The sequence below is a fragment of the Pipistrellus kuhlii genome, unplaced genomic scaffold, assembly GCF_014108245.1.
Source record: "Pipistrellus kuhlii isolate mPipKuh1 unplaced genomic scaffold, mPipKuh1.p scaffold_m20_p_5, whole genome shotgun sequence".
Classification (NCBI taxonomy): Eukaryota; Metazoa; Chordata; class Mammalia; order Chiroptera; family Vespertilionidae; genus Pipistrellus; species Pipistrellus kuhlii.
The window spans coordinates 60334396-60360762 of NW_023425551.1; the positions used below are offsets into that span (position 1 = coordinate 60334396).

Sequence of the window (26367 nt, forward strand, 5' to 3'; positions counted from 1 at the left end):
CTTATAAAAGTCAGAGACTTTGAATTGTCTACTGTAGTAAGAGAAACCAAAGAGGTTCAACAAAGTCAACTGGTCTTCACTAAATTCATCAGGCATCCCCACCAGGATACAGGGCACCTAAAACCTGAAGAAAGGTTTTAGCTGATTACTGAAGCAGGAAAGCTAGATACATATGTGATGCCTGCTTTTAAGGAACTCATAGTTGTCACCTAGTGAGTTGTACAGGAAAATAACTGTACAATTGAATATGCATTGTTAATAGAAGTATATATTTGTGTTAACAAAAAGGGAGGTATTATCAGCTTGGTATTGAGAAGGAAAAACATTATTTTTTATGGTTGGCTAATATTCCATTATACATATGTACCACTACATTTTTATCCACATATCTACTGATGGACACTTGGGTTGTTTTCATAGCCTGGCTATTGTAAACAATCCTGCAATGAACATAGGGGTATATATTTTCTTTCAAATTAGTGTTTGGAGTTTCTTTAGATATATATCCAGAAGTTGAATTGTTGAGTCATAGGTTAGTTCCATTTTAATTTTTTGAGAAGCTCCCCTGTTTTCCACAGTGACTGCACAAATCTGCACTCCCACCAACAGTGCATGAGGGTCCCCTTTTTTCACGTCCTCACCAACACTTGTTGTTTGTTGATTTATAAAAAAAGGTGAAGGCCTGACTGGAGTGGCTCAGTAGTTGAACATGAACCTATGACCCAAAGGGTCAAAGTTAGATTCCCAGTCAGGACACATGCCCAGGTTGTGGGCTCAATCCCCAGTGTGGGGTGTGCAGAAGGCAGCCGATCAATGAGATAATCAATGATTTTCTCTCATCATTGATGTTTCTGTCTCTCTCTCCCTCTCTCTTTATCTCTGAAATCAATAAAATTATTTTTACATGAAGGGATTAACAAATATAAATTGGTAGTTACAAAATAGTTACAGGGATGTAAAGTAGAGCCTAGGGAATATAGTTAATAATATTGTAATAACTATGTATGCTGCCAGCTGTATTAGAAATATTGGAGTTTACTCTATGAAGTAGATTATTGTTTAGTCATCTTATTGTACATCTGAAATACAAAATAACATGGATTTTAAACTGTAACTGAAAAATAAAATTTAAATTAGAAAAAGGAGAATCAAATTTTAAAAGACAACCAACAACAGCCTAGCTTGTTCTTTCCAAATGTATCTCTCTACTAGACACCCAGACATAAAAGATCAGAAGCTATCTGTGCTAAAGATAGAAAATTGAGAGTTTTCAGAAGCTAGAAAGTAGCTAAAGTTATGGGAACAAATGAGATCACTCAGGTAAGTTTTTTGAACTATGAAAAGAAGGTATAGAAATAGACTAGAGAGAGATTGGTAGCTATTATGATAACATGTCAAGTACAGTGTAAGATATTGATGGTTCTTTCCCTTTCTTGTCCTGGTTTTGTTTATACTGAATGTAAAATATTTTTGATGTGCTAAGCAATGTTCTACTTGGTTTTATTTTGTAAAAGGAAGGAAGTAGAGTATAGCTCTAAAGCATCAGACTTTTTAGAGGGTCATCCATTCTTTAACAGAGAAACAAAGGAATGAAAAACAGCATAGCCAGAGTGTCTGTGACAATGAAGAATGAGAAAGGATTTTGTTTTGTCCTGTTTTGTTTAACATGTGTTGTTTCCTTGTGCATTACTTTGGTCAGATGCAGAGAAACTCTCTTCCTGCTTTATATGGAGGGATGAAGCAGCTAAGATGAAATGGAGAAATGTTAGTTCTGCCTTCATGTTTCCGTGCTTTTCAATTACTGGGAAAAGCTATGCTGCAAAAACGGCAGCGGTGCTGGCAGCAGCTTCAGACTAGTTGATCTTTTTTATCAGGCACCTAACAAATTTATCACAGTTTATGGATTAATATAAATGTGAATATCTTATATGGAGAAATTATCTCAGTAAAGGTAATAATATAGTTCATGATACTTGGGCCATCCAAATCTAACATATTTTTTTTAATTCTATATAAGCAAAAATATATGATGTGGTAAGAATGTTTAGTGTATTTTATAAATACTAAACTATAGTACTATACTTTATATTATATGTATGAACTAGAGTAGGGGTGTCGAACTCAATCAGAGAAGGGGCCAAAATCTAAAATCCAGCCTAAATCGCAGGCCAAATGGTTTACTGAACAGTCATAAACTGTCATTGTGATGGAAACGCAGCGGAGTGCAGTGATGACAGCGCGGTGCGGGCCACATTGCAAGGCCTGGCAGGACGGATTTGGCCCGCGGGCCTTGTGTTTGACACATCTGAACTAGAGGCTTAGTGCATGAAATTTTGTGCATGTGTAGGGTCCCTAGGCCTGGCCAGCTATCAGGGCCAATCTGTGGGGCAACCAGCAGCGTGATTGGGGCCCCCACTCACACCCATCTTGGCTGGCGTGGCACCGCTCACTCACCAGCCCCCCCACCTCCATCTCCCCATCCCCCACCACCACCACTGTAGGTCGCTTCCCTCTGTGGGAGGCTGGCCTGGGGCCTGCAGGCTGGGGGAAGCTCCTACATTAAGCATCTGCCCCCTGGTGGTCAGTGCACATCATAGCGACCAGTCGTTCTGCTGGTCATTCTGCTGCTTGGTCAATTTGCATATTAGGGTTTTGTATAGATAAATACTGCAGACAAAGGAGTCCATTTCTATTCAGAATGAATAAACTTGATGCTGCTCAGTTGTATTGTGTTCAGGGTAAAGATACTAATCTCATCTCTTTTTTGTTTGTTTGTTTGTTGTCATTCCATGGTGCCCTCCTGGACTAAATTTCAATGAGTTGTTGTTATTAACTGACTGAGATTCTGATTCATACTATAGAAGTATATTGAGTGGAAAACATTAAATTCACCCATGTTTTTAACATAAGGTGCTTCAAACTCAGTGCTGTTTCTTCTTTCACACCTTCCTTTGACAATTTAAGAGTTTGGAGGCTTTTTAACATAACATAAGTTAGGGCTGATTTTAGATTTTGTTAACCATGTAAAAGTTAATATAATTCGTTAGGTCAACCTATATAACCCTTTAAGGCATTTAAACATTGCATATTTCTAAGTTGTAATTAGAAGCCACAAAAGAACTATTATAAGACATATTTTGTAAGATGCTTAGTAGATGTTTTTTATATAAAAACCCTGGTTTTCTTCCCATTTATAATTGGAAGGGAAGTAAATTTGGAGTGTGTTCAAAAGCATCGCCTGGAGAGGCTTCTGGAAGCAGCAGGGGAATGCTCCGCCTCACCCCAATTAGTCTTGTTTTCCACATTCAGGGCAGTTCTGTTTTTCAACATATTCACTACACATGATGATAATGAAAATTAATATGGTTAGAAAAGCAATTCAATAGCAAATGTTTATTGTTCATAATTGTTGTTCCCCATCATAATTTTCATAAAACCTGTCAGCTCTGAAAAAAAGGCTTGAGGAGTGTGCGAGCTAAGAAGTAGGCAGGTGTGCCTGAATTATACAATAGATGTGCTCCTGCAAAGTAATGTGGAAGTCATTTTTTTTTCTTAAGCAAATTGAATTTTTACTGCTCTTGGTGAGTTCACTACTTCTCAGAATAAGTAAAACCTGATTATGGATTCAAATTTGATTCATATATGAACCCTTCTGTAAAGAGTGTCTCCTTACAGAAATTTTCCTGTGGATTTATCAGTAATATGAAAAGCTTAGCCACGAGAGAAAATATGCTAAAACCCAATCTCTATAGTCTTGATTCATCTCATTTTTTTTAATTATAAGAATATGTAATTTTTCTGTCCTTTAAAAAACTACCCAAAATGACCATTTTTTTTTCTATAGTTACATTTATCCCAGAATATATCTACAATGTACAAACCTACTCATGCCATGGGAGAATGCAAAGCTAAATCAGACTCAGATCTTGCCACCAGAGAATGAATTGTATGAAAAGGTCTATGAAATAGGTTTTGTTAGACTTTCCTTCTTATCTAATCTTCCAGCTCACATTAGGCTTAATGCTCCTGGATGAGAGCAAATGTCAGAAAAATAGTTAAGCTAAGCAAATAGGGTAGTGTATCTTCCTGGAGTCCAAGGAAAATTCTACCATATTAGTAAAATAAATTCTACCAACTTCTAACTTGGATTTTCTTCCTTGAAGCTAAAATTTAAGCATCATGAGGATGAGTCACTATCTATTTTGCTCACCACTGTATTCCTTGACCAGTTCTAGCATATAGTAACCACTCAATAAATATTGGTTCAGTGGCCCTCGTTGGTTGGGTCACTGGATAGAGCATCAGCCTGTGGACTGAAGGGTCCCAGGTTTGATTCTAGTCAAGAGCATATGCCTGGGTTGCTGGCTCAGTCCCCAGTGGGGGGCGTTTAGGAGGCAGCCAATCAATGATTCTCTCTCCTCATTGATGTTTCTCTCTCTCTCCTTCTCTCTGAAATAAAAGTAAATTAATTAATTTTAAAAATGTATATTGGTTCAATGAATGAAAATATCAATGACTCCAAATGGCATAGGTAAAAGCAATAGGAAGAAATAGTGTCTAAAACCATATTATAGTAGAATCAACAGATATGCAACTTTTTAAGTTATATGATATTCTATTAATTTAAAACCCAAGCCCAGTCTCTTTTTAATATTAACCATTTTCTCTGCCACAGCCATATCCAAATTTGTCATCTAAACATCCTCCAGTATAGAGTTGCATTGCATTTTAACTTGATAAGACATGTTTTAAAAAGTATTTATCTTATTGTCATATATATATATATATATATATATATATATATATATATGACATAGATAATATATTTAGACCTATGGACTTGGTACACTGAGCAAGTATATTACCTAAGATTTAGAAATGCAACTTTATTTTTTGTTTCTCTCACAATGGGGAAATTTTCTTTGCCTCTAGGTGAAAATTTGGCAATCCCTATGAGTCATACCTATTTTCAAAATTATACAATAATTTAAAAAACTAATATACAGTCTAAGAAATTTATTAACACAACATTTTCTCCTTATGTTTTTTTCTCCTTGTATATTAACTGGAGGCCCAACACACAAACTTCGTGGACAGTATGGTCCCTAGACTTGTCCTACGATCAGTGCCATCTTCCCTGGCTGCCAGCAGTTGGCCTTGCCCCCCACCACCACCCAGCCCTGTTTCCCCTTTTGCCATCAGGCAATCAGAGCCTGTCAACTGGAGAGAGGAACCGAGAGGTCAGACTTCCCGCCTGCTTGCTGCCCCAACTCCACTGCAGATCACCCTCTGTGTGGGGGGCGACTGGTGGGGTGGGGGCCTTTGCCTGGCACTACCCGTGTCCTCGTCCACCAACCCCCAGTTTCCCATTTGCCTGAGGGCAATGGGAGCCTGCTAGTCAGGGAAAGAGACTGAGAAGTGGTCAGTGTGCCTCATAGTGACTGGCTGAGTGGTCGTTCTGCCTTTAGGGTCAATTTGCATATTACCCTTTTATTATATAGCATAAATGGTGCATGTACAGTTGTGTATCTACTAAACATTCTGCTCCATTTGGTACAACTCTAACAATGTTACAGGCTTTTCTGGTCACAAGAAAGAAAATTCATTTCCTTAATGCATATTTTTCCAAGTCTTCTCAGAATTCATTTATTTAGGATATCCTATTTTTACTAACTGAGGTGAATTTAGCTCCCTTATCTAATGTAACAGGTTCAGATTTACTATTTTATCAGTTCTGCCCCAAATTTCTTAACAATTGCAACATAAGGAAGAAAACATGCATGCACTGAAAGAGTTGTAGCTCAATATAATGGGGAGTTCAAATTTGGAGGAATAGTCAAGGTGAGCATTGAATTAAAAGAAGCCCAGTATACCTAGGCTTATGGGGCAGGGCATTCCAGACAAATATCGATAGAACAGCATAAACACAAGTAGAGCCACAGAAGAAAATGTCGTTCTGCCTTACTGGTGTGTGTGTGTGTGTGTGTGTGTGTGTGTGTGTGTGTGTGTGAACCTGAAAAATATAAGCATGAAGGGTCTAGTTTTATCCTAAAAGCAGCTTAATTAATTCTATAGTACTGAAGACCTTAGATCAGTGGTCCTCAACCTTTCTAAAGCTGCAACCCTTTAATACAGTTCCTCATGTTGTGGTGACCCCTAACCATAAAATTATTTTTGTTGCTACTTCATAACTGTAATTTTGCTGCTGTTATGAATCGTAATGTAAATATCTGTGTTTTCTGATGGTCTTAGGCAACCATGCTAGCGGTTCTCAACCTGTGTGTGTGGCAGGGGGGCAGGGGGGATGGAGATAAAGAAACAGAAACAGAAAGAGAAGACTGTTTGAAAATTAGCTATACCCCACAGACAATAAGACAGGGAACAGAGCAGTGTTTACCATGAACTAGGTATGGACCTCTTAGAAAAGAGATTGGGCCCAGAGCCACCTTACGTTCTGTCCGAGTGGATTTTCTAGTCAGGTGAACAAGACCATGTTAACGTTCCCCTTGGCTGGACTGAATTGTAGACAGGCAGGCTTCACCCTGGCTCTAGACCTCTGCCTAGTTTTACTTTAGAGAACTTTCCATTATAGATTCTTTCCTTGGATCCTTTGGGCTGTAAATCTTCTTTGAAAGCTTTTTGCCGGTTTCATAACCCAGGAGGGTCTTTCTGCAGGATCTAGGCAGGCGTCCTCAAACTTTTTAAAGTGGGGGCCAGATCACGGTCCCTCAGAGAGCTGGAGGGCCGGACTATATGAACTATTGTACTAATTCCTACTGTAACACCTAGGCTGCGCTCACCTGGAGCCATCTCTTTCCAAAGTAATCAAGAAAATAGTGGTCCTATCAGCCAGGCTCTGGGAGAGGGGACGCCTAGCTTCAGTGGGTGCCTTGCTCCACGTTGTAAATCGCCGCCAGTAATGACAATAGGAGAAAGCTTATTTTTGAGGGGTAAGGCCTACTAGCAAAACCAAAACCGGTAGCTTATGATCCCCTCACCTCAGCTCTTAAACCCTCTAACATTCAGAGCAAAGACTGAATTCTAACCTCGCTCCACTATGGCATTAAGCTTGAATGAAGTCTTTCTTGCCTATTGAACTTGGTCCAGTGCAACTTTTTCTTTGATACAGGAAAGCGGTTGTCCAACAGCAAGAGTCTGCATAGAATGTGAAAAATCCGAGCAGGACCAAGCTAAGAGTGACAAGCCAAAGGCAGGCCACTGCACAAGCCCTAGAAATGGCTGTTGACAAAGGGTTTCTAAAGCTTGCACAAATCCTCCTGAGTCACAGGGCTGACAATTTAACGACTGAATGTAGAGGGCCCTCCGTTCAATTTGAATTTCAAATAAACAACAAATCACTGTTTTAGTAGAGTTATGTTTCACACATTGGATGAGGTCTACTAAAACAATGGTTTGTTGTTTATTTGAAACTGAAGTATAACTGAGCATCCTGTACTTTGTCTGGCATTCCTGCCAGGAGGGATACAGTGCATTTTAAACATCCGCTACTCCTAGAGAGCCTGAGGCCTGCTTGCAATATTAGTCACCCGCTCTATTAGCTCTGCGCCGCTGTGTGCTTCTTTCCGCCTCACCTTGTCTTCTCCCATTTAAAGCCACAAAGGTCCAAAGCAGCAGCTAGTCTGAAGGGGGAGAGGGAAGGGGAGGGGAGAAGGAAATAGGAACAGAAGCCAGCGTCTCCCTGCTCCTCAAGACAGAGAGCAGGTGTCAGGCACCCCTCAGCTTTGACTAGCGAAGCTCAGGGAAGTCATATCTAGGAAGGAAAATGTTAAGAGTTGATACATTTCTTAGACTGTATATTAGGTTTTTTAAAAAAATTTTGTGTAATTTAGAAAGAAGGTATGATTCATAGGGATTGCCAAGTTTTCATCCAGAGGCAAAGAATACTTCCACATTGTGAGAGAAACAAAAAATAAAGTTGCATTTCTAAATCTTAAGGTAATATACTGGCTCAGTGTACCAAGTCCATAGGTCTAAATATATATATATATATATATATATATATATATATATATATATGACAATAAGATAAATACTCTTTAAAACTTATGTCTCAGGATTTTATGAGAGTGAGCATTTAAAAGATTAAGAATTCTAATTCCTAATAACCTTGCATAGTATAGTAATACTCCTTAAAAATATATCTTATATAACAGTGAAAAGCACTAAATGTTAATGACTATTAATAAAAAGAGTGTGACAGCCGAAACTAGTTTGGCTCAGTGGACAGAGCGTCGGCCTGTGACTGAAAGGTCCCGGGTTCAATTCCGGTCAAGGGCATGTACCTTGGTTGCAGGCACATCCCCAGTAGGGGGTGTGCAGGAGGCAGCTGATCAATGTTTCTAACTCTCTATCCTTCTCCCTTCCTCTCTGTAAAAAATCAATAAAATATATATATTTTTAAAAGAATGTGACAGTTTTTCTAATATTTTTGTGTCACAGGTGTTTTTTTTTTATTGAAGTGTAATTACATCAAGTAAACTTTATCAATTTTAAGTTATTATTATAATTTGATGTATAGCCATTTATAGCACAGAATATTTTAAGAAGCTAATGAAAACTATTATTCCACTCTAGTAGCCCTGTATATAAATCTGTGTGCCAGAAGCTCACCAGTAGCTTGCTGCCCCCCTTCAGTAGCTCCCCCTTAGCCCGCTTCATAGCTTGCTGCCCATCCCCCTCTTATAGTTCTCCTCCACGCACTTGTAGCTCGCTGCCCAACCCTCCTGCTGACCCATGATCCATTTGCATATTGCATCTTTATTATAGAGGATATTCAGGGACACAGATGATTTTTATACAATTGCAGGGTGTTTATTCTCCCTTAAACAACAACAACAACAACAACAACAAAATATATATACATACACACACACACACACACATATATATATATATATATATATATATATATATATATATATATAGTATATATTCCTGTTTTGAGTCTTTTCTTCTAAACTGGTGGTTAATTATATGAGACAATGACTTTACAAACATGTTGTACTTAATGTTGGAACTAAATTGCTTAAGGTTGGAACTAAGTAATATTTGTTAATATCAGTTTTATCTTTTATTTTTTATTTTTTTAAAATATATTTTATTGATTTTGTACAGAGAGGAAGGGAGAGAGATAGAGAGTTAGAAACATCGATGAGAGAGAGTCATCGATCAGCTGCCTCTTGCACACCCCTTACCGGGGACATGCCCGCAACCAAGGCACATGCCCCTGACCGGAATCGAACCCAGGACCTTTCAGTCCCCAAGCCGACGCTCTATCCATTGAGCCAAACCGGTTTCGGCCAGTTTTATCTTTTAAAATGAATGCTAACTATTAATATTATGTTCTCATCTGCTTGATTAGCAAAATAATAATACAAGGTGTTCCAAAAAATATATACACACTTTGAATAATTATAAAGGCAGTGTCTATTAAAATACATTTCATTTTCAAAATTGAGCTCTCGGCTGTTAAAGTATATACACATTTGGGGGGAGAGGGGGACAGCCTGTATATCAGAACACATTAACATGACTGTGTTTTTTTCAGATCCAGGTTTATATTTCCCATCTTTCACCAGGAATTCCTACTTAGAGCTGCCTTTCTTTGCAACCCTAAATGAGTTGAAGTCTGTCCTGGAAAAAGAACATAGCAGAATTGTTACCATCTACTTGGCTATAAAAACACTTTGATTGGGACCATTCTCTACAGTGAGTATGAAATGTTTGCCCTCCTATGTGTTAAGTTTCTTTCTCAAATATTAACCTATTGAATCAAGAACTATTCATTTAAATACTATGGAAATTTTTTTCTAGCCTAGTGCATAAGGCATTACCTCCCCCCAAAAAATCTTTGTGCTTTCTAGTTTTATTTGGATATTTCTTTAATTTATGAGTCATTCAATGGAACATGACTTACAAACAGGCTCTAAACCAGAAGGAAGGATACAGCAAGCATATATATGTCATAACTATTGCAGTAAAACATAAATGTTAAAAATGTTTCAGAGCATTTTTTTAAAAATTTTATAAGAAGAAGGGAGAGCCAAAACCGGTTTGGCTCAGTGGTAGAGCGTCGGTCTGCGGACTGAAAGGTCCTGAGTTCGATTCCAGTCAAGGGCATATACGTTGGCTGCGGGCACATCCTTGGTAGGGGATGTGCAGGAGGCGGCTGGTCGATGTTTCTCTCTCATCGACGTTTCTGGCTCTCTATCTCTCTCCCTTCCTCTCTGTAAAAAATCAATATAATATATTAAATGAAGAAGCAGAAGGAGGAGGAGGAGGAGGAAGAGGAGGAGGAGGAGGAGGAGGAGGAGGAGGAGGAGGGAGAGGTAGAGATAGAGAGAGAAAAACATCTATGTGAAAGTGAAACATCAATTAGCTGCCTCCTTCACACCCCCTACTGGGAATTAATCCTGCAACCTGGGCATGTATCCTGACCAGGAATCAAACTCACAACCCTTCAGTGCATAGGATGATGCCCAACCGACTAAACCACACTGCCCAGGGCCAGAGCATATTTTTTATAATATAAATCACTAAATATTAATTGCATTTAGTACTTGGTAACTTGGAAAAAGCCATTTCAAGCCTGGGATTCATTTGACAATTGGGGAAATTCCTATCACTCTTTTGGCATTATCTTAAAATTAGTTGGTATATCCGGGACAGGTTTGGCTCAGTGGTAGAGCGTCAGCCTGCTGGCGGTCCCGGGTTCGATTCCAGTCAAGGGCATGTACCTTAGCTGCAGGCACATCCCCAGTGCGGGGTGTGCAAGAGGCAGCTGGTTGATGTTTCTCTCTCATCAACATTTCTAACTCTCTGTCCCTCTCAATTCCTCTCTGTGTAAAATCAATAAAATATATATATATTTTAAATTAGTTGGTATAACAAAAATAGTATTAACAGTATTTGTTTAAGGAAATGCCTCTGTCTCTAGGGTTTTCTACATTATGCAATATGCTCAGAAGGATCTCCGTAACCAGAATATATGGCCGTCTTTCTTCTATGGCCAGACATCACTAAATTATTGTACTTCCAGTATTCCAAATGTGACAATTATTTTCTCTCTTTTGAAATGAATGCACAATAGTCTTAACAATTCCCTATATTGGAGCTGTAATGTCTTCTTGAATTGATTGTCTACTGCAGGGCAACTCATTATTTCCCAAATCACTTTTCTCCTCTATTTTAAAGTATTTTGCAAAATCAATTAATCATCCTATGCTTTCTAAACAAAATTAAACCCTTTTTATTGTTTGGGTAAAATGCCTAAAAGAAGCAATTTTGAAAAACTGGATACATCAGAAGTTTTGAACATTAAGTTAAAACTAGGAATGCACGTTATATTTTAGAAAGAAACTAACTTGTCAGAACAAGGCCAGCGTTATTTATTTCCCAGGAATGCAAGCACCCTGTTTAAATGCTGGCTTTAGGATGTCTGATTTATTTCTGTTAAGAGAGAGAGAGAAGATTTAGAAAGGGAAAATTTGCTTTTATATTCAAAACTTAAATGATGGTAGACGACCATGAAATTTGGAGGTAATGGTGCATTACAGGGGAAACGAAACAACACTGAACAGAACAAAAACACAAACATAATCATTTAAAGCCACAAAGCGAAGTGATTTTCTGGCTCTGCAGTTTTTAGTCATATCGAATTGGAAGGTGTGTCCTTGTGGAGAGTGTGAATTTACCAACTAAAAACAGCTCTTAGCCAAAGAAGCAGCCACCCTCTGGGGATTCTCCTCTGGGCCCTTGCTCCTGGCTCAGGTCTATACCACCCCTCAAGGTGCTCCTTTTGAAAGCCATGGAAATATTATACATGCCAAATAGGTATACACCCTGCTCAGTTCAGTTCTTTAATTTAAGCCAATAAAAAAAACCAAGGTGATACTAGTGCCATAGGATTATTTTTGCCTTTCATATTGACCTACCAAAAAAATTAAACTAGAAATTATTAGCAAGACAAAAAAAATGCCATTGTAATGATTGTCTAGCTCTGTCCTTGTCTTCTGTAATTCTTGTTGTCACAGCTCTGAATACATCAAGGCTGTTTACGCATGGGAGCTTCACAGCCTGTGAAGGGAGATAATGATTTTGTTTGTAAAGCATTTCTTTTGTCCATTTGTAAAGTGGTCATTCAATCCTACAGCTGTTGGGAATACCTCAGTAGATTGTTTCATAAGGTGGTTGCTTTTACTCCTCTTAGAATTTGTCAGTTAGATATCCATAGTTTTAAAAGGTGTTGCTTGACTTGGTTTAGGGCTGGTTTTATTTCCTTTGAAATCAGTATTTTCTATGCAGGAGCAATTAAAAATGGTAAGGAAGTCAAATCAAATGTTTCACATTAGAGTCGAGATATTAATTTTTGTCTGGGTTTTTGGTTTTGTGGGGTTGTTTTTTTGTGGGTTTGGGTTTTTTTTTGTTTTTTTTTGCTTGGTTTATTGTGTTTTTTGTGTGTGTGTATGTGTTTTTAGTTTTACTATTTTAGTCCATTTCTGAACATTTCAGTAAAAATTCAATTCCATTCTGCAAACATTTATTGAACATTTGTATTTTGTTATCATCAAATATTAAAGGGAAAAGGATAGCAGGTTGTAAGCCAGTGTCATCTTTGAATTATATTCCTCTTTCAAAACTGTAGGTTTATTTTTTCTCAGTTTGCTTCTCCAACTAATTGATGTTGAAAAGGAAAAAAAAAAAGAAGAAGAAGAAGATAAAACTTGAATCCTTATGGGAGTTATAGGGGAAAGAAAAAAAAAAAACCTTAGAAAAGATTGCTTTAAAAGGAACGCTCTGTGGGAGAGAGCCGGCTCTGAGAACAGCAGTCGAGATGAAAAGCACGTTTTTTGAATCTGCGGCTGAACCAATTCAGAATTCTGGAACCCAGTCAAAGGAGCTACTAATAGGTCACAGGAGAAGGGATGAGACCACACAAAACTCTTTAGATGCACTTTCAGAAAATGAGCTCTGTTCAGCGGGCAGTATCAATCAGGGGATTTCGTCATGGGATGTATTACCGTGCGGGTGAATCCATTCTGGGCCGCTCCTCTGAAAAGAAATGAGCAAGCCCTTTGGAAGTATGCGATCTTTGAGAATTAGGAGCAGACATCTGACCAAGTTACAGGAGGCAAATTACACGAGCAACTCCAGTGGGAGCACCGGATTCCGAAGCAACTTTGATATCATTTTGTGCTTGTATTTAAGAAAGAAAGCAAAAGAAAGGCTAGCTTTAGGTATTTACTCCAGGTAGGAGTCAACAGGAAAAGTAGGATGATTGGGCCCTCCTTTTTTGTGCATTCAGGGAGGGCTAACAAAAGAGGTTTCTGATATTGCTGAAGGAAACAAATTAAACCTATAGAATCAGACATCTGCCTTTCTCTATAAAATGATTCTCAGCAGAATACAGAATATCTTCATTAGATACTTCATTGGCTAAGGCCAATGAAATCCTACAGTATTTCCTGACATCATATTAAGAAGCATCTTTTCTTAAAGAATAAGAAACATTTGCTGTCACAAATAGGAAGGGTAATAATGCTAAGTGAAATAAGTCAGAGAGAGGAAGGCAAATACCATATATTTTCACTTATATGTGGAATTTAAAAAAATGAAATAGACAAAAAACATTGAAACAGACTCATATATACAAAGAACAGACTGATGGTTGACAGAGGGGAAGGGCTTTGGGGCTTGGTGGAAAATGTGAAGGGATTGAGAAGTACTAATTGGTAGTTACAAAATAGTCAAAGGGTTGTAAAGTATGGTATGAGGAATATAATCAATAATATTGTAATAACTATGTATGGTGTCAGGTGGCTACTTGAAATATTAGGGGGATCACTTTGTAAAGGATATGATGGTCTAATCATTGTCTAACCTATAATGTATACCTGAAATGAATACAAAATAATATTGAATGTAAACTGTAATTGAAAAATAATATTTTAAAAGAGTTTGCTAAAATGTTTTAATCAACTTTACAATACCTACCATAAAATATTAGGGTAATCTTTGTCCTATCTTAATAACTCCCAATGGAGCTTGCTCTAAGACTTCCATTCGTCCAACTTTTCTAGATGATGGTAGTTCTGTATTTTATTTATAATTTTGATGTGGTTGTGGAAGACAGTGAGTATAGGCAATTACCTACTCTGCCATCTTCTGAAAGTGATAAAATTCTTATTCAGATAATGCTTGAATCCCTTTCCCTTTATAACTTGCCTGGAAGGGACACTTGGGAATTGCAGGCCCAGGATACTGTGTTTTTGTCTCATTAATGTTACATCTATTTGATAGACATCTATTCAGAGAAAAAAATAATTAGACTATAAGAAAAAAAACCCTCTGGATTCCTAAATGTCAAGAAGTGGGAAAGACAATTGGTACAATTTTTGTTTTTATTTTATCTAAATGAAGAAGATTTATTGGCACCAAGAGTCTTGTAATACAGTTTTTATTTAACAGGTTAAGCAAAATTAACAGGCTAGGAAAATTTTAACCAGGCTCTCAATCAATTTTAGAAACTGGCCCAGAAGCCATTCTGCTGCAGCATGTAATACACATGTGCCAATAATTAATTATGCATGCCAGACTGCTGCCACAATCCTTCAGTGCTCCTCAGAGAATCTCTGCTGGCCATCCTTCCACTGACTATCTAGCTCACCCTAACCGCATCCTGAATGCATGTTCCTGCTCATGATGCCACTGCTACTCTGTCGTTTTACCATGTGCAATCCTGCTAAGTTGCTACTGAGGTTACTGCTTCTATAAAACCTTTTAAGGAGAGAGGAGTTCTAAAGGTGCAGCAAAACCGTGTATGTTCAATGGGGAACTCAGTGCAGGCCCAGAGAACGGTTTTTATTTCATGCCATTAAAGTGGTACCAGGGACAAAGAGAACATCCAATTGCTTCTGTGGGCAAATCAAAATATCAGTAGGTGACCAATGGTAGGCTTGAACCCAAGTCAATGTGAGCTAACTGTAAAACTTGGGTAAGTCCATTAACTTCCTGTGTTTTAGTTTGACTATAAATAATACAGCGTAATTTCTATGATCAAGTTCACAAGATTTGAGAAAATGTATATAAAAGTGTTTTTGAAAAATAAAAAGTGCCATACAAATGTATGGTATTATATCTTTTCTGAAAAATGGTAGAAAGACATGTTACTTTATGGAAATTTAGAAGATTGGCCACTATATAACTGATTTAATATACATATCTGTATTGATCACTATCCATTTTATAAGGAATTATGTTAAACTTCGTTTTAACTAAAACTGATGGCCAACTGATGCATCTCTTCTGAATGTCTATTTATACAGGATGTCAAATCAAATTGTCATTAATGTTTGGGAGTAGTCATTATAATAGTTCAAATGGAGAAAATACCCATTTCTAATGGAATGGTAAGTCATATAGTCATATAAATCATAAATTGTCTATCTTCAGTATTTCAGTGAAGAAGTATTCATGCTTAGAAAATTTCAACCCAATGCAATACCCAAGCAAAGCAAAATTTTTTTAAAGTTGACTAAGATATCATACTTTGCCTTTCTCTGTATTATTTCATTACTAGAAGCCCTAGCATGCGAAATTACGCAGCCCTGCAAACCTATGCATGCCTTGCAGTGCTCGCAGACCTGCCCACCTGCACACACCCCACCCACCACTCAACTGCGCTCACAGCCCTTCCCACTCATGCACAGCCTGCCGACCCACATGCACTTCACAGTGCACACAGCCCCACCCTTCCATGTGTACCTTGCAATACACACAGCCTCCTGTTGACCAGTCTTTGGTCATTACAGTGTTACAATCACTGAGTTTTTATAATATTGACTAGAGGCCTGGTGCATGAAATTCATGTACAGGGGGCTGTCCCTCAGCCCAGCCTGTACCCTCTCCAATCTGGGACCCCTCAAGGGATGTCTGACTGCCCATTTAGGCCCAATTCAGGCCTAAATGGGCAGTCGGACATCCCTCTCACAATCCAGGACTGCTGGCTCCCAACTGCTTGCATGCCTGCCTTTTTTATTGCCCGTAACTGCTTCTGATCATCCTCTAACCACTCCTCTGCCAGCCTGATTGTCCCTAACTGCCCTCCCTTGCAGGCCTGGTCATCCCTAACTGCCCTCCCCTGCTGGCCTGATCACCCACAACTTCCCACCCTGGTCCCTCTCAACTGTCCTCCCCTGCTGGCCATCTTGTGGTGGCCATCTTGTGTCCACATGGGGGCAGCCATCTTGTGTGTTGGAGTGATGGTTAATTTGCATATTGTTATTTTATTACATAGGATAGAGGCCTGGTGCATGGGGAGGGAACTGGCTGGTTTACCCTGTAGGGTGTCCCAGATAAGGGTGGGGGTTCCCTTGGGTCATGGGACAGTCTGGGCAAGGGGCCTGTGGTGATTTTCAGGCAAGCCATGGCCCCCAGCAACCCAAGCAGAGGCCCTGGTATCTGGGATTTATTTATCTTTTATCATTGAAATTTTGTAGCCTTGAGCAGAGGCCAAGGCTGGCAAAGAAGCTTGGCTTCCTCCATTGTTGGGGGCAACCCAAGCTTCCTGTTCTCTCTAGATCTGTGGCTGCCACCATTTTTGTTGGGATTTATTTATCTTCTATAGCTGAAACTTTGTAACCTTGAGCGGAGGCCAGAGCTAGCCAGAGAGGGTGGGAAGCTTAGCTTGCTCCATTACCAGGGAAACCCAAGCCTCCTGCTTGCTCTGTGGCCACAGGCATCTCGGTTGGGTTAATTTGCATACCCTCTCCTGATTGGTTGGTGGGTGTGGCTTTTGGGAGCAGTGACTTTTTGGTGTGGCTTTTGGCCAATTTGCATGTTTTTCTTTTATTAGTATAGATTATTCCTTTCTTATGAGAGTAGTAACTTATATTATAAATTAGATGGGGCAAAAGTAGGATTACAGTTTTTCATATGGAAAATAATATAATAATTAAGAAATAATAATACAAGAATAAACTATGTTTCATCTACTCATAACTGTAAACCTGCTTTGCCCCCACCCTGTATAGATATGGTACATATACATTTTAGATTTATAATTATAGGGTTTACTCTCTTAAAAAACTATAATATCTAGAAACTTGAGTCTATAGTTTTGCAAGTAATTATTGTTATTTATTGTTCTAGGCAGCATATTTTATTTTATTTTTTATCTTTATTATTAAAAGTATTACAAATGCCCCCTTTTTCCCCCTATTGTCCCTCACCCTCCCCAGGCTTTCACTGCATTATTGTCTACCCCTGGTTATGGATATCTATATATATAAAAGCCTAAGTGACTAGTCAACCACTTGACTGCTTGACCTATTGACCAGTCTCTATGATGCTCACCAACCACCAGGGGGAAGACACTCAATGCAGCAGCTGCCCTCAATGGTCAGTGTGTTCCTACAGACAACCTCTTGCAGACAGCCAACTTCCCTCAGTCTTTCCCCCTAGCCAACTGTGGTCCCTTCCAACCCCACCCCTACTGACCAACCTTCTGTGGCCCCTCCCCCTGGTCAGCCAGCCCTGATTGGCCCTGATCGCTGGCCAAGCCAAGGGACCCCACCTGTGCACAAATTTGTGTACCAGGACTCTCGTATACAAATAAGTTCTATGTTTAATCTCTTCCTGTTCACCCCCTTCCCTCTGAAATTCATCAGTTTTTTGCATTAAATCAAGAGAATATAATCAATTATTTCATTAGGGTAAATGAAATGTGAGAATTACATATTCTAAAGTGTTTCAGAATATTTTCTGCATAAATATTCAGAAAACTCACAACACATGATTTATTTAAAAAAAAAAAAAAATACCACACAGCCTCAAAGCATAAAGAATTATTTCAAAAAAGGGTAGGTTCTCACTTCATTGATGCATCATCAAGCATCTTTTCAGTAAAACAACAGAATAGCTTTCCTTCAATGGCTTAATGATGAGCTCCTCTAGAGAAAACAGGGGAGGCTGGTACAAAATCTGTGTTTCTAAATGTGTTCCCATTGCTCAAAACAGCCTCCCCCAGTTTTTTTAAAAAGTAAAAAATATACTAATTACTCATTATACTCTCAAGTTCAGAAAAAGCAACCTAAGAAATTTAATAGGAAGTCATGGGGAAAACACTAAAGAGTAGAAGTCCAAAAACTGCTAATGGATCTCAGGAGAGGCAGAAAAGAGCAAGTCCATTACCCTCTATCAGGCATGGGCTAATTCGGGGTTTATACAGCTCAAGTCCTCAGAAGTGTGGTAAAAACCTGGATGAGTTGTGTGGATTCTAGTAAAGGACATTTAGGGGGACCTCAAAAGAGTGATTTTTCAACCATTTTTATGATATTACTAGTGGCCCAGTGCACAAAATTTGTGCACGGGGAAGGGTGCCCCTGAACCTGGCCTGCACCCTCTCCAATATAGGACTCTTTAGGGGATGTCCAACTGCCGGTTTAGGCCCAATCCAGGACCACTGGCTCCTACCTCTCACCTGCCTGCCTGATTGCCCTTAACCACTTCTGCTTGCCAGCCTAATCACCCCTAACTACTACCCTGCTGACTTGATTGCCCCTAACCACCTCTGCCTCGGTCCGCACTTGGGACCCAGGATTCACTCCTCCAGCCAGCTGTAGGCACCCGGGACACCAGCTTTTCTCCCTCTGACCAGCCACGGGTCTGGGACCTGGGCCAGCTTTGCCTGGGCTGGCTATAACCACAGGGGATGGTGGGCAGTTGGCTTTGTCCGGGCCGCAGGTTCTGGGGCCTAGGACTGCAGGGCAGGTGGCTTCTTCAGCTAGCTGCAGCCTGGGACCGTGGGGCAAGCAGCTTCTTTGTCTCCCGGGCCACAGCCAGTCGCAGCGCTGGTGCCCAGGACCGCCGGCAGGTGGCTTTACCCAGACCCAGCTTTGTCAGGAAGGACATGCAGATGGTCAGTCAGAAGACATGTGGTCTAATTAGCATAGTATATTTATATACTAGTATAGATGATGGTGTGGTTTTTTTTGCCATCATTAACCATAGTTGCTTATGTAGTAAAGTGCTATTCCTGCTAAGTCTAGAAGCAGCCTCAGAGTCCTTCTCACCATTCACCTTAAGTCTGATGCTTAGTTGATCAGCATTAATACCTTAGGTGAGGCCTCTTACTGCAGATGTATCCCAGAATGCCTGGCATCCTCTCTGCTTTATGATCCAGCTAATAATACATTGCCTCAATCACACTGATTGAGTCATTTTTCCCCTTGCAGTTTCTAGTAGTAGATTACCATCTACTGCCTGGGAAGCAAAATTGACTATGTCCATGTAGATTGCAAAATAAGATATTTTTCTCATCAATAAAATTTCATTCTTTCAGCATGAGTTGAATAATTTTGTCAACAACGTATTGAGGTAGTAACAGTTTATAACAAATTGAGAGAATGATTGTGTCAGGTACTGTTCTGTGTCATACGTAGATTTCATTTTATCTTTGCAACAACTCTGCACCGATGAGAACACTGAGGTACAGAGAGATCAGGTAACTTGACCAGTGAAACCTAAAAGTGGCTGAGTCTCATTTCAAATCCATGAGCCAAGCCCTTTAACCATTATACTCCACTCAGCATTGTGCTGGAGCCTGCTCTGACTGGCTCACAAATTTTCAGGAATTTTGCAGGCTGGTTGTTAAACTTGGTCATTATTACAAATTAAATTATATAATCTTAAAAGTGAATAAATCACATTAAAACCAAAGGTAATACATACTCTGAATTCATCACTCCTCAATTATTTACTACACTTTACTGTTCTGACTCTTGACATTATGTCTTTTGGGTCTTTCTGGTGGAATATAATAGTGTATTACTGCACGTTTCTCCTCACCTCTGCATCTAGTGGCATCACATTAGCAACCGAAATCAGCCATGGATGGAGAATTTGTGCCACAGAAATTGGCCAATACTATAAATATGGGTTTTGTTTTCTTTGATTGAGAGCCAGTTGTTAAACATTTATCAGCATAACACTGACCACATTGGTGGTTGTGGTCTTGTCAGAATGAGTTATATTAAGCAGATGAAAATATATTTAAACAGGCTTGATATAGATTTTTCAAAGATGGAAGAATTGTCCCTGTCAATTACTTTAGTTGATTCATATCTTCACTGAATGTCATCATTGTAAAATTTTCAGTCCCCACATAGATTGCTGGATATAATATGTCTTGCCCTGTCCCTGCCCACTCCGTTTCTAGCCTTTGTTATCTTAAGGATATCTTTGTTATCTAGTTTTCCATTTATATGTTTAAGTACCAACCTTACCTGCTCAAAAATGTAAGCTTTTAACACTGCTCTCTCTGTTCGAGATGAACAGTGGAGTTGGGTTGGGGCAGCAGAGAGAAATTCAGAAGGGGAATATTGGAGTAATGACTGCAGTGGGAGAAGAGGGGACCTATCTCCCAGGCCGCAGGCACTGTTGCCCGGGACTACAGGGCAGGAAGCTTCTTCATCTCCCCCGGCTGAAGCCAGTCGCAGGTGCTGGCACCCGAGACCTCTGCCAGGTGGCTTCACCTGGCTGGCTTTGTCAGGAAGGACATCGAATGGTCATCCACAAGGTCTCCCAGTCTAATTTGCATACTACTCTTTTATTAGTATAGATTTGCTACTTGAATTTTATTATTAAATCCGTAATACTATTGCTCTATCCAACAGAGGATGTAAAAAATACTAATTATAATCACAAAGGAAATGATTGATAAATTGACCTTCACTAAAATTAAGAACATATATTCATCAAAACTCACCCTTAAGATTGGCAAGAAAGTCTACAATATTGGAGAAGTTGTTTTTAATATGTATGTTTTATAAAGAGCTTGTATCCTATACACATACATATGTATGTATACAGATATAGATACTGGATCTATACATTTATATAACTCTACAATTAATAAGAGGAAAACAGAAATATGAGCAAGAAATAAAAACTGACAATTTACAAAAGGGAATACCAAAATAGCCACTAAACATGAAAATATGTTCAACTTCCCTAATATGAAGAAAATTAAAGCTACAATAATAAACACAGGATAGTTAAAATCCACAAGGTGACCATCCAAGTGATGATAAGAATATGGATCAGCTATAACTCAATTACTAGTATACTGCTAGCAAAAAGTGAAATCGAAATATCATTTTGGAAAACTGGCAATAGCTACTAAATTAATCATATTCATACTCACAGAATAACTCAACTCCTCACAATAGAAGCACATGTACTTCAGTCCATGAGACACATACAAGGTTGTCTTAGCAGTATTATTAATAATTACCAAAAACTGGGAGGGGGTGGCCATCTATAGAAAAAAGAATAACTGAATTGTGAATATTTGTTTAATAGAATATTAAAGCAATAAAAAGTTAATAAACTTTAGCATGAATGCTATCTCCAAAACATAATATTGAGCAAAACCAATTAGACACAAAAGGATATATACAGTATGGCCCACTAATATGAAAATTAAAATCAAGTAAAAGTAATTTTGTTAAACATCAGAATTATAGTTACTATTAGTGGAGGAAAGAAAGTAATGACTGATAGGACTTCAGACAATGTAAATAATGTTCTTTTTCTTTAATTGGTGGTATTTGAATGCGCATGTTCACTCTGTGATCATTCACTGAGTTATATATGCTTAAAACTTGTGATTTTTATGTATTGTTTCTTTTTTTATAATTTATCATTTATGTTTTTATGAAATACATTAAAATTAAACTATAAGTAATAAGAAGTCAAATTATTCAATATTCAGTAGTATGAGGAAACTGAGGTTCAAAATAGTTAAAGTCATCTATCTATTGGTAAGCAGAGTCGGATGTTAATCTCATGTCAAGTTAATGCTGTTAACATCATGCTATTTTCAGACCAAGGGAAATGCATATTTCTAATATAGTGCTGCTAGATTGAATAATTACCAAATAACGCTCCTATGGTTTCACCAAATCATAACCCCCCCGAAACAAAAGAATTGTCTGTTGAATGAATGATTGCTATTGAATATAATAAATCTATATTTCTCACTAATTTAATGTAATTTTGTTCCTAAAGGTAGTGAGAAGAATTTTGGACAACAGTTTCTTCATTTATTTCTTGTGGAAGGAAGGCCCACAGTTACATATGGATGTAGAAGTTCCTCAAATAGCTTGACTCTCTCTGCTAATTATAGAACTAACACAAATGCATTCATCCCCAGCACCATACGGTAAGTGCTCCACAGTTTTTCCTTGAACTATAGTGCTGAGCCTTATTTTTTAAGTGTTATTTATATGTATAATAGTCACCCAAATACAGAAAGACAAAAAGTTTCATCTGAAATCGTTTTGGTAATCCTTTTTTTTTTTTTTTTTTTTTTTTTCCAGTTTGGTGGAGGACTAGTGGGCATCTAATCATGTCTAAAGGGTTGTGGAAAGTTGGTCCTTTCCAAAACATATATAGTTCATATAAACCCCCTTTTCTACATGTCCTTAACCCCAACCCATCTCCCTAACTCATGTGCCATTATCAGGTACCTTTTATTGAGGCAATAAGGGGTATTATTGACAGTATAGCCATGATATAGGTATTTGACTAATAAAACATGGTACTATTTTTTAATATATTAGTCCTATGAACCACAAGTGTACATAAATATTATGGGATATTTGAATCAAGGACCACTTGGCCTGGACCACATGTCTCATCTCAGTGGATGTTTTAAACAAGATCAAATGTCCTGCAAGGTTTTGGAGAAAATGCCCTAGCCCCGTGGTCTGCAAGCTACGGCTCACAAGCCACATGTGGCTCTTTGGCCCCTTGAGTGTGGCTATTCCACAAAATACCACGGCCTGGGCGAGTCTATCTTGAAGAAGTGGCATTAGAAGAAGTTTAAGTTTTAAAAATTTGGTTCTCAAAAGAAATTTCAATTGTTGTACTGTTGATATCTGGCTCTGTTGACTAATGAGTTTGCTGACCACTGCACTAGCAGGTTTGGCTCAGTGGGTAGCGGAGTAAATGGCCTCTCGATTCCAATAATTACAGGCTGTCGTTGTTCCTTGTGATTAAGCCCTAGACAGTTTGGTTCAGTGGGTAGTGGAGTAAACTACAAGTTAAAGTAAGATTTAATTTGATACAATCAAATTGCACACAAAGGAATCAATTGTTTTGAGAATATAATGGAACAAATAAATAAAAAGTCTGGTTGTTCAGGTAAAGCTGAGGTATAGTTCAGTTGTTTAACAAAATATCTATTGAGTGAAAGGTGTACAGCTGTTAGGAATTGAGAGCGGGAGCATTGACTGCACAGAAAAGGGGAAAACTGAATATTAAATGGAAATATCTTTCTGGAACAAATAAAGTTTTGGAAGTCAATCTTAAAATCAATTCATGCCTCAGTATAAGAAAATCTCAGGAGAGAGAAATGGCTAAAAGCAATGGTTATATCCCAAGGGCATTACTGAACAAAATTTTTACCTACCAACCAAGAATTTAAAATTCTTCATTAGTGTAGCAATCTAGCAATTATGGTCTAAAGTTACTCTCAGTTAAAAATAACATTTTGTGTCTGAGTTTGCACACTATAACGACAGTTGGATAAGTTAGTCTGATCAGCAGGAATCTTGGCTAACCTATGAAGTCTGTATAAATCAAATAAACTTCCAGGGTCTGCATCAATCTGAAAAATGAAATCAAAGGAATTGACACAAATCTGAAAACAGGAACTTCTTATAAAGGCAGGGAGAGAATTTTACTCATTTTAATGTACTTAGCCAAGGTATCAGATGGAAAGTTGCTCAGTAAGTGTCTGAATAAAGAGATGAGGTATCAAGGGTAAGCACTTCAGTTGATTATGACTAGACAGTGATGAAATTACCCTAAAGTAAAGAAATTTTTATTCATAAATTAAGCATACACTTTTGGAACACTGAGTTGTGTATAGATAAAACAAATTTCCAGAGCAATGGGCTTACTCCAATTTCAATCATCTCTCTTACAAAGGTTAGAAGTTGATTCCCACAAAAAAAGAGGCAAATGAAAAGTTGAATTTAAAAGAGATTTAAAAGAGATTTCTATTGATAATGAAAACAATTTAAAAGAGATTTCTATTGATAATGTCATCCTTTTAAATAATACAATCATTTTAAACAAACAATGGCACATATTTAAAATAAAATTAGGAGTAACCCATAGACACAGACAATAGTGTGGTGAAGGCCCGGGGGTGGGAGGGAGCATGTAGAGAGGATCAGTGGAGGTATAAGGGGACATCTGTAATTCTTTCAACAATAAAAGATAAATTTTAAAAATTAGGAGTAAAATTATGACTGATTAATACCAGCAGTGAAAAGAGAGGTGTCAAAAATGAATACTTATTTCCTGCTGTGCAACGTATAAAAGATTTTATTGATGAGATAACAAGCAATGAAAGAATATTTGATAGAGAAGATTGTGAGTTCAGGCTTGAGCATAATGAGATTAAGGTGCCTGTGAAACATAAAGTGGAGTTTGCAAGTTGAATATATGGATATGGACCTCAGAGAAGAGGTCTAGATAGGAGATATAAATCAGTGTGCAGATGGTAATTGAAACCACAAGTATGGATGAAAGTGTAGAGTGAGTAGAAAAAAAATTGCCCAGACTGAGTCTTGAGGAGCCAGCATTTAATGACTGAGTAGAGGAAGATGAAACTATAAAAGGGTCTGAGGAGTAACTAGAGCAGTAAGAGGCAAACAAAAGGAGTGGGGTGTCTGGGAAAGGAATGGAAAGGTTTATCAGATGCTCTGATAGTCCATTGGACTATCCACAAGATTCCATCACCTGAAGAATTCATTGTGTGGGGATAGAGTAAGAAACCAGATTAGAGAAACTTGAAATAACAAGAGTGGACCACTCTTTCAAAAAGTGTTACCATGAAGGTGTAAAAAGATGTAAGATGGTAACTAGAAGGAGGTGATGAGTTAAGAGGGAAAAAATGTAAGATGACTAAGATTTAAGCATGTTTAATTGTCAATCAGAAGGTGTTGATGCATAGAAAAATAGAGTAATTGAGGACCTAAGTCTCTTAGAAGTTGGAGCAACCTACAATATACATGAGAAAATATTCCTTCCAGAGGATAGGAAATGGAGAAAGACACACATATTGAGACTTCTGTCTTTGTGTACATCCTTTGATGTCTGACTGCCTTTTGCTTTATCCCTATCTGTCCAGTTGTTATGTCACCTTCTCCCTCTCTGCCTTGTGTACTCCACTCTTACTTCTCCATCCCTAACTGGGCATAGTTTAAAATTAAAGGGTCTTTTTGTACAGCTCATCCTAGCTATCCTAATTCTCAGTAACAGGACTCTTTACATACAAATTCATAATAAATTTTACCCTAAAAAGCATGTGAATTAGGTTATTTTTAGTTGTATGAATGGTGATGGCATATCTCTTATATTTAAGGGTTCTAACAATAAAATATTACTACCTGGTTAAGAACTTATCTTTTGAATTAATAAAATGAGCTCTAAGGTAAACATGTAAAAGATGCTTTGAATTTTATTTTGTTATTAGCCCCAGAGAATAAGCATGTCAATATTTCTTCATACTAAATCTGCATTGTAGCTGTAGGATAGAAACAGAAGTAGAACAAACTCAAATAAGCCACTTGTAGTGATTGAGGTCAATTCAGTACCAAGATAGAAGTTCTTCTCAAATGAAATGGAGCAGAGATCACAGTTCTACAGACACATTATAATTCATACTCATGCACAGTTTGTCTTTCATTTTTAAAAATTTTGAAAGAGATCACATAGAGAGTCTTGGTTTTCACAAGGGTTATTCTCCTTTGGGGAAGTTCAGAAAATTTGTCACACTATATATAGTTTTAAAAGTTTCTCAAGTTTAAATTTTTTGGGTACCTTTTGTGACTGTCCTATAGAAATACTGTCTCTTTATCTATTATTTTGTTCACTAAAGAAGGCCTGTGTTCTTTCCTCTAGGTAATTTACTGTGTTATCTGCATGTTTAAAAGCCTATTCGACCTTCATTATATTCTACCACCCCAAACACTTGACACCATTTTCTCAAAGATTTATCCGGAGGTGTAAAGTTAGCCATGTATATATCTAAGGTACACTCTACCAGCTAATCATTAATTTTGATTAACAAGCTCTGGGTATCCAAAGCCAAGAGAATATTGGCTAAGAATTGCATGACTGCAGAACAACATGTCCCTATCAGCCCCTTGGTAATAGCAGGTCAGTGTAAAGAAATGCATGCTTGGTTTAAGACCAATCGAACAAGAGTTAGAAATGTTTCTAATACCGTGTTTCCCCAAAAATAAGACATCCTCCGAAAATAAGACCTAG

The 26367-nt window shown here is 38.1% G+C and overlaps 1 protein-coding gene across 1 annotated transcript in view; it reads left to right on the forward strand.

Annotated features, from left to right (window-relative positions):
- Positions 1 to 26367, forward strand: part of EYS (eyes shut homolog) — a 1188193-nt gene that overhangs the window by 913044 nt on the left and 248782 nt on the right. Inside the window, 3 exon segments of the mRNA XM_036415133.1 lie at positions 9569 to 9703; positions 9706 to 9729; positions 22090 to 22243. Of these exon segments, the coding sequence (XP_036271026.1) occupies positions 9569 to 9703; positions 9706 to 9729; positions 22090 to 22243 (313 nt within the window).